This window comes from Pteropus vampyrus, unplaced genomic scaffold (genome assembly GCF_000151845.1).
Source record: "Pteropus vampyrus isolate Shadow unplaced genomic scaffold, Pvam_2.0 Scaffold166, whole genome shotgun sequence".
NCBI classification, from domain to species: domain Eukaryota; kingdom Metazoa; phylum Chordata; class Mammalia; order Chiroptera; family Pteropodidae; genus Pteropus; species Pteropus vampyrus.
In genome coordinates, this window is record NW_011888947.1 from 2,001,914 (window position 1) to 2,010,898 (window position 8,985).

At 50.5% G+C, this 8,985-nt stretch overlaps 1 protein-coding gene across 1 annotated transcript in view; it reads left to right on the plus strand.

Moving 5' to 3' along the window:
* CUNH16orf74 (chromosome unknown C16orf74 homolog) overlaps positions 1–7,317 on the plus strand; it is a 23,410-nt gene extending 16,093 nt beyond the window's left edge. The window contains exons 3-4 of the mRNA XM_023536667.1: positions 4,035–4,175; positions 6,767–7,317. Of these exons, the coding sequence (XP_023392435.1) occupies positions 4,035–4,175; positions 6,767–6,825 (200 nt within the window). The 3' untranslated portion in view covers positions 6,826–7,317. The remainder of the gene's footprint in view (positions 1–4,034; positions 4,176–6,766) is intronic.
* The last annotated feature ends 1,668 nt before the right edge of the window (positions 7,318–8,985 follow it).

Genomic DNA, 8,985 nt, shown 5'->3' on the forward strand with positions numbered 1-8,985 from the left:
GGAGCTCATTGTCCTTCATCAAAAGCTGCTGCTGTCACTGCCCAATAGCAGCCAGGTTTGGGGTTTTGCTTTTGCTTTTGGCATTCAAGAGCCTCAGGTTCTCGAGGTTCTTTTATTGTATATTATGACACCAGGCACATCCCTGATCCAAATTCACGGATATTCGAGGGCAGGATTGGCAAACTACATCCCGAGGGCCAAATCTGGCTTGCCACCTGTTTTTATAAATAAAGTTTTATTGGAACTCGGACAGGCTCATTCATTTACATATCATCTGTGGCTGCTTTCCAGTAACAATGGCAAAGTTGAGTAGTTGTAATAGAGACGATATAGCCCCCAAAGTACAAAATATTTACTGTCTTGCTCTTTTCAGAAAGTTTGCCAGCTCCGTTATATAGAATTGTGGTTGTAAAAAGCACCAGCTTATGGAATCAGACAGACTTGTGTTTGGGTTCAGATCCTGGCTCCACCAGACTCTGCTATTCAACTCTGTAAATTCTTACTCTCTCTGGTCCTCAGTCCCCACATCTGTGAAATGGGGCTGATTACACATCACACCTCACGGAGTAGCCATGAAACCGAAGGAGAAAGTGCTCATTGGATGCTCTGCTGTGTCTGGCATATTGGCAAACGATTGAATGGTAGATGCTGACTATTTATTATTGGTGATAATAAATCACCAGAGAGGGCCTCCTCCAAGTGATTTATTTGTTTTACATTTTGGGCGTCTGCGTAAGTTCGCAGGAAGAATTGATGCAGGACAGGGCAGATTTCCCCGATGGGGGACAGGGGTAGAGTCCAAGCCCTGCACAGGGAGAAGAGGGCCCTTTGGTGGAGAGTGTGGAAAGAATTCAACACACAACGAAGTTAGAGTCAAAAAGAAAGTTTATTAGAAAAGGGATAACACTCCACAGACAGAGTGTGGTCTCCTCTCAGAGGCAGAGAGAGGGACGGACAGTGAGAGGGACCCTGAGTGTTGGGGAATTCAGTTTATGTATCATTCTTTAGTTCCTGTAGTTATAGTTTAAAAGACTTTGTTAAGCCATATCCTTTGATATGGACATACAGTGAGGAAGGGGAAGAGTATGTAGTGTGTAAAGGTAAGAATATGTAGAGTGAAAGGCCTGCTGGCAGTTCCCAGCCTTTAATCCATAGGTTCCCCAAGGTTTTAGCCATGGGGAATGACTGTTGGTTCCTGTTTCCCCTTCACAGGTGTGGAGAATGGGTTGTTAGCAATCCTAGAAGAGATCTTTGTTCTGCAGGTGTCCTCCTGGCCTACCTGCAGGGCTGATCAGCATATTGCAGTCTCTGAATGTAGTTTGATTAACATTTTTAATCCTCTTGCCTCCTCCCTACATTAGAATGGCTCTGCTGTGTAAAGGAGATTCGAAACCCACTGCTTTAGACCAAGTTGGTTTTGGCCTCGGTGGGCGCTCTTGAAGGACTCATAGTTGATGGGGCCTCTTCCTCTAGAACCGACCAGCCTGGTAGATTCAGGGGGCCGTAGGGACTCCCCAGGGAAGAAGCAAGATTGGGGTTCTGAGAATAGGCAAACTATGCTGTCGGTTATCTATTGCTGTGTAACAAAGTACCCCAAAACTTAGTGGCTTACACATTTATCATCATACTTTCTGTGAATTCAGGAATGACAGCTGGGAGTTTCTGGCTCTGACTGTCTTGTGCAGTTATATTCCAGCTGTTGACCAAGCTCATAGTGTCGTCTGAAGGCGTGGCTGGGCTGGAGGACCCCCTTCCCAGGTGGCTCCCTCTCACAGCTGTTGGCTGGAGGCCTCAGTTCCTCACCACGTGGTCTTCTCCACATGCTGCTTGCATGTCCTCAGACATGGCAGCTGGCTTCCCCCAAACAGGAGAGTAAGGAGGAAGCTGTGTCTTTACGACCCCTCCTTGGAAGCCATACTCCATCCTTTCAATCTTATTCTATTCGTTAGAATTCATCCTAAGTCCTTCCCACACTGAAGGGGAAGGGAGTTAGACTCCGCCTCTCAGGCCTAGTTGAGAACCACCACACTGGCCCACCAGGGGTCATTCAGGAGCATTGTCCCCACTGGTGCTCAGGATTGGCCTGAGGAGCAGCAGGAATAATAATCACCACATCGCTCAGCTCCTGCTGTTGGCCAGAGGCTCAGACACTTGAACTAATGCAATCCCAGTCTGGGGCTGTTTGGGGAAAAAAAAAAAAAACGAAGAAACATAGACATGAGGATTTTAACAGCCAATTCAGTGGTGCCTGAAGTTGTTTTTCAGTTTAGATTTAAAGCACTCCTACTTGCTCTGTCCCAGGTACTATGCTAGGCTCAAGGGAAACAAATTGAATGAGATAGCGTCCACCCTGCAGCTGCTCACAGTAAAGGGAGACCGAATTAAGAACTAATCATTTCAATACAGTGCGATCAGTGCTGGAAGGTTGATGGATGAATGAATGAGGGTAGGTAGACAAGGGAGGGAGGAATCAGATTTGCTGGGACATCTTCCCCCAAGAAGAGCTGCTTGTGTCTGGCTTTGAAGGATGAGTAGGAGCTCATCCTGGCAAAGGAAGAACACTCCAGGCATGGGGAACAGCCTGTGCAAAGGCATGCAGAGGCTGAGAAGTCCAGTGTATTTGGGGAACTGTGAGCAGTTTGAGGAGTGTGGACAGGTGGCAGGAAATGAGGCTGCAGGTAGTTTGGGCCAGATCGTGAAGGCTGAAAGCCGGGCTAAGAGGCTGACTTTAATTTATGACCAATGTGCCCCAAAATGTACATTACGACTCATGGTTCTGGGAGATGTTAACAGCCTCTAAGGTTATTTAAGTTCAGGAAGTCCAAAGTTAAGCACAGTTAATGCAGCTTCCTTACTGCAGGACTTCTCAGAGCTTTTAATTCTCTAACATGCACGGGAATCTCCAAGAGAAGGATAGAATAGATGGGATTCAGTCAACAAGCAAATGTGTGGGATTCTCAGACTCATTTCATCGTGGAATACCTTTCCTGAGAGAATCTCAGGAGGCCAGAGTTGGGAAATGGTGCTTGTAGATAATTGTCAAGAACTAGCAAGTATTCTAAGTAGGTACGTGTATGATCAAATTTGCAGTTTCTGGCTACTGTTTGGAGAGCAGACCACAGAGGGAGAAGGCAGGAGGCGAAGGGACTGAGGAGGGAGAAGGCAGGGTGTCAGACATTAAGCGGGTGTCATCTGTGGGCTCGGTGGTTGATTAAATTGGCTGGAAGTCAGAGGGGGAGGAGGAAAGGGACGAACTGTGGCTGACTCTCTGGTTTCTGGCAAACTGTGATGCCATCGACTCAGACAGGAAGAACGGAGGAAGGTGCTTTGTGGAGTGAAGGGTGCCGGTACTTCTAGTTATAAATCTATAACTAGCTCGGCTGAATTGCCTGTACTTAATTAATGGGAGAAGTTAGACAACGATTTCAACACCTTAGAAGAAATGGACACATTCCTTGAAAAACACAACTTACCTAAACGGACACAAGATAGACACAGAAAAGCTGACTAGCCCCATATCTGTTAAAGAATCCACATCTGTAATCAAAAGTCTTCGCACGAAGAAATTTCCAGGCCCAGTTTCTCTGGTGAATTCAGTCTAACGTGTAAAGAAGAAACACCGTCAATCTTATACAAACTCCTTCAGAAAATCATGCATGGCTTCCACTCAGGCTTGGGTTCCAGTTCAAGCTCTGCTGCTTTCATCCGTTCTGAGTCATGTTTTGAGTACCTACGGTGTCAGATACTGCTCTAGCCACCGAAGTTACATTAGTGAACAAAGCAGATAAAACTCACTGTCTTTGCTGAGTTATGCAAGGTCGGGCAGGTCATGTAACTGTCCTGAGCCTCAGTTTCCTTATCTGTGAAGTGGGGACAGCAATGCCATCTTTCCTGAGAGTTGTCAGGACTCACAGTGGTGGTGAGGGGAGGGAGGGGGTGGGCAGGCAGCCAGCGGCGGGCAGTTCCCCAGCGGCCACTGATGCTTGTCTCTCTGTCGTGTGTGTACGTGTGTGTTCCACGGCCTGCCCTCTCAGGCTTTAAAATGTGTGTCAGCAGCAGCAGCAGCCATGATGAGGCCCCCGTCCTGAGCGACAAGCACCTGGATGTGCCCAACATCATCATCACCCCCCCGACCCCCACTGGCATGATGCTGTCAAGGGACTCCAGGCGGACAGGTGAGGCCACCCCTGCCCTGCTGTCAGGTCAAGTCTGGGGCTTCTGGCTGGGGACAGCTTACAGGGGCCCCCTTCTATAATGCGGGTCTGAGCTCATGTCCCCACCTCCCCTGGGCTTATTAAAAATTTACCCTTAGATATTACTCTCCACTGTGGGCCCCTCTCCGTGGCCAGCCTCAGCAAGATGTGGCATGTTAAGTAATTAGCTAGACAGCCCCTGCCGGCAGCTGAGCGAATGATGGATGGGGCTGGGCAGGCTCACCAAGGTAACTGATGAATGTGCCTTCCCCTGCCAGCGACTGGTGCGCGGTCGTGCTGGCTGTAGCAGTTCCGCGGGGCAGGGCAGGCTTGGGAACATACCCGCGCCGGGCTGGGGCTGATCTCTGGGCCTTCTGGATACAGCTTGCTACGGGGGAGGGAGAGAAGATAGAATCATTCCCAGAGAGAGGATGAGAAGGAGAGGCCGACACTGGTCCCCCCATATGCCCCTCCATCGATACTGTTGGAGCTGGTGGGACAGACTGTTCATTTATTCATTAAGGAGATTTATTGAGCCAGACCTGTGCTAGATTCTGAGGCTGCTATTGTGAATAATAATAATTAACAATAATAATAAGTAATGATTCCGATAGCAATGATTGATTCCTCACGGTAACTCTGAGTTAAGGTCCCATTTTCATTCCCATTTCATGGATGAGTAAGCAGGTTCCGAGAGGCTGAGACACTTACCGTACAGCTAATGATTGGCAGAGCTGGGGTTCAGACCAGGCTGCATGATCTGGAGATTGCCCTGTGGACCACTAGCCTAGATGCGCTCCTTGTGACAGCGTCAGCCAGCCAAGCAGCCATCGAGATGTGACTCTTGCCTGGCTCATGTGAAGGACACAGGCCGACAAGGCTGATGTGGAGCTCCTGGGAGTCTGGTGCGGGGTACTTAGGCAGACTTTTCCAGATGGGCTGAGTTTGAATCTCAGCTTGCCCACCAGGGCACGTGACCTGGAGAAAGACGTTGGACTCTGGGCTAGGCCTATGCAGTGACTGGGGCCAGGCCATGCTCAACAGGGATTGTAATTGGTCTCATTCCTATTTTACCTTCCCAAGAGTCGGGCACTAGGCTAAATACTTTTCACAAATCTTATTTAATTTTTATTCCAACCGTATGGGCTGTAAGTATCGCCTTTATCCCAAGTTTACAGCTGGGGGAACTGAGGTCCAGAGAGGGAGAGTGACCCATCCAAAATGCACACAGCAAGATGGGAGAAGCTGGCCTCCTGCTCCAACGTCTAATCAGTGACATTGCTGACAGTGGAGGCCCAGGTCCTTGGCTCTGCCATTATGCTCCCTTCCTTTTCTGAGCCTCAGTTTCCCCATCTGTGAAATGGTACCCTAACTGCCTTCCCTGCTCCCAGGGCCATGTGAGCGTAGGGGAGACTCACGGTTACTCTACAGCAGTAGTCCCCAACCTTTTGGGCACCAGGGACGGGTGCTCCTATGAGAATCTAATGCCTGATGATCTGAGGCGGAGCTGAGGCGGTGACACTGGGGAGCGGCTGCAAATACAGATGGAGCTTTGCTTGCTGGCCCGCTGCTCACCTCCTGCTGTGCAGCCCAGTTCCTAACAGGCCACGGGCCGGTACCAGGCTGCAGCCCGAGGGCTGGGGACTGCTGCTCTACAAAGTCTGTGGGGTGAGAGCCGAGAATCCCTGGGCCCCCTTCCTAGCCCTAAGAGAGGTTTCTTTTAAGCTTAAGCAGCTTTAGGGAGGATTTGTACAGAGGAAGGAGCACATGGGCCCCCTCCTGTCATCTGGAGGCACAGCTCAGACCCGACCTTCTGATTTCCCCATGGAAAGAACGGAAGCATAAGAGAAAGGGCACAAGCTTAGAGTCAGATAACCCTGAATTTAGATCCTGGCTCTGCTACTCATCAGCATGTGACTTGGAGCAGGAAGCTCCACCTCTCTGAGCCTCAGTTTCTCCATCTGTAAAATGGAGACAGTAATAGTACTTCAGAGAGGTTGTGAAGGGTTCAAGACAAAGAAGGTCAAAGGCTGATTTCTCGTGGTGTGTTGTCGATATTCTCACCAGTGGAATTTAGGGCAAGAGGAAAGACCACCAGACCTGGGTGGCACTTCCTTCAGGCCTGAGGGCTCTGAGTGATGATCAGATACCTGGGGCTTCCCTAGGCAGCGAGGAATTAATGAGAACCCCAGTCCTGCCCAGCCACCCCGATGACATGGAGCAGGTCTCCCCTCTCTGAGCCTCAGTTTCCCATCTCTAGAATCGCCCAGCCCTGGGCTTGAAGAGGCTGAACCCAGGTGGGCCTAGTGGGGCCCACAATCCCAGGGGTCTCAGCCAGGACCCAGAAAGCTCAGCACTGAGTGGGGAGTGTATGGGAAACCTTGGGAGACCCCAGCGTCATTAGGGTCCCGTCGCAGCATCTGTTGACACCGTTGCCTATATGCAGGGTGGGAAGCTCAGGGAGGTGGTACAAAGCAAGGAGCCTAGAGGCACCATCCCTGGAGCTCTCGGGGAAAGGGGGCCTGGAGGGGGAGGGGGTCCATCCAGATGTTGGTCTCCCCTCTGTCTCCTAGTCTGGCTGGATGAGACGGGGTCGTGTCCAGAGGATGGAGAAATAGACCCCGAAGCCTGAGGAGGAAGCACAAGTCGAGGATTTGTCTGCACCAGCTCCTGCTCTGGCCATCCCTCCTCTGTGTGTCCCCAGGGGGATGTCGCTGCCTGGAACAGATGATGTGCTGAGTATGTGGGATGGGAAAACGGAGTGATTCCGGCACTTGACCAGAAGAGGTGTGGCAGGATGAGCAAGGAGTCAGCCCAACATGCTTCCAGAACACTGTTTCCCTGGCCCCACTGAGTGGACCGTACCTCTAATGCCTACACATTCTTGCTGACCCCAGGGCCATGGCGACGGCCATCAGAGTACCAGGGAGAGGCTTTCTTCTGGACAGACACAGTCCTGGCACCCTGGGCCATGCAGACGGTACCCAGGAGGTCAACACACACAGGAACTTCTTGCAAAGGAGTGGCTTCGTTTTTTACAAGTTGTTTTACAGATATCGAAACAGTCCAAAAAATGATTTATAATTTCTTTTTTGTGTTATAAATAAAGATCCTCTGTAATGAATGGTGAACCCTGCTTCTTGGGCTGGGCAGAGGAGATGGAGCACACTAGGATGCAGAGATGGGTCTAAGAGAATTGCTTATCACAGATGTCTGCTGGTGGTGAGCCTTTGCATGGTCTCTGGCTCCTCGATTTGTAAGACACAGTGTAGGCCTGGATATGGCCAAGGGTATGAGCTCTGAAATCACATGGACCTCATTTGAGATCTAGCTCCACCCCTGCCAGCTGTGGGATCCTGGTAGTAATATATTTCTAGGTATGGAATGCAAAGGTTCTTGTGTTTATTTAAAGAATGTCAATGAAATTGTTGGTGCCCACTCTCCCCATAGACTGTCCTGATCATGGCACGTATGTCTCTGTTTTCTTTGGCTTCTATCAGATTAGACAGTGTGGCTTCTGACTTCGTTCTGCCCACTGTCTCAGTTGGTTTCTCCCAGAAGCAGAGCCTGGCCCTGGCTTTGCAAGCAATGCGTCTGTCTGGGAAGTGATCCTGGGATACACGGGTAGAGGAGAGGGAACTGCAGTTCCAGGGTCCCCAAGGCCACTGTCAGGTTCACTAATTCGCTAGAAGTACTCACAGAACTCAGAAAACCCACCATAATCACGGTTATGGTGTATTGACAGCAAAAGATGCAGAGCAAAATTGGCAAAGGGAAGAAGCCCAAAGAGTGGGGTCCAAGAGAGACCAGGCATGAATGTCCAGGAACATCACGCAGACAGTACCTAATTATCCCTGCAGTGATGGTGACACGCACAGAGCGTTGCCAACCAGGGGCATTCTCCTGAGTTTTGGTGTCCAGAGTTTTTACTGGGGGTTGGTCATGTAGATATGGCTGACTGCCCACACGGTGCCTGCAGTCTCCAGCCCTCCAGAGGTCAGGCTGATACCACATGACCCAGGCCCCATCATAAATCACAGTGTAGACTGTCCTAGGCCCCATCATAAATCACAATGTAGACTGCCCCAAGGCCCAGGTAAACAAAGACACTCCTATCAGGCAGGACATTCCAAGGTTTAGAGGTCACCTACTAGGAGCCAAGGGCAGAGGCTAGACCTTTGGACACAGTTCATTCTTGATGGTATAAGAAGCGAGGCCGGGAAGGGAAGGAGCCGAGCCACTAAAGGGGTCTGGAGACAGTCCCCTCCCTGATCCAGCCACACTGCACCGCTGAGTGCCTGTCTATGTGGTAGACCTGGACTCCACAGTCAGGGCCGGTTCCGTGGGCTTGCAGCCTGTGCATCCCAACAGGGCACACCCTCGGAAGGACCTGCACTGGATTAAAGCTCTGCTGTCTCCGCCTAGAAATTCTTAATCCTGGTTGAACAAAGGCCTGCGTGTTCATTTTGCACTGTGCCCTGCAAATGATTCAGTAGATCCAGCTTCCAGCACACACACCGTGGTGCATTTACGTAGACCCCACCTCTCGATAGGAGCAATGTTACAGGCACATAGTAAGAATATGTGGGATGGGAGACGTTGTCGTGGCCATTTTTGGAACCACAGTCTGCCCCTCTGTTCACGCAGGTCCCCGTCCCCAGAATGCCTTTGCTCCCTTTTCTCATTCAACCCCTTGGGAAAGCCCAGGTCTATTACTACCTGATGCTTCTCCATGCTGGGCCCTGCAGCTGAAAGTCTTTTCTGTCCTCTCGGCTCCCACAGCACCCTGTCC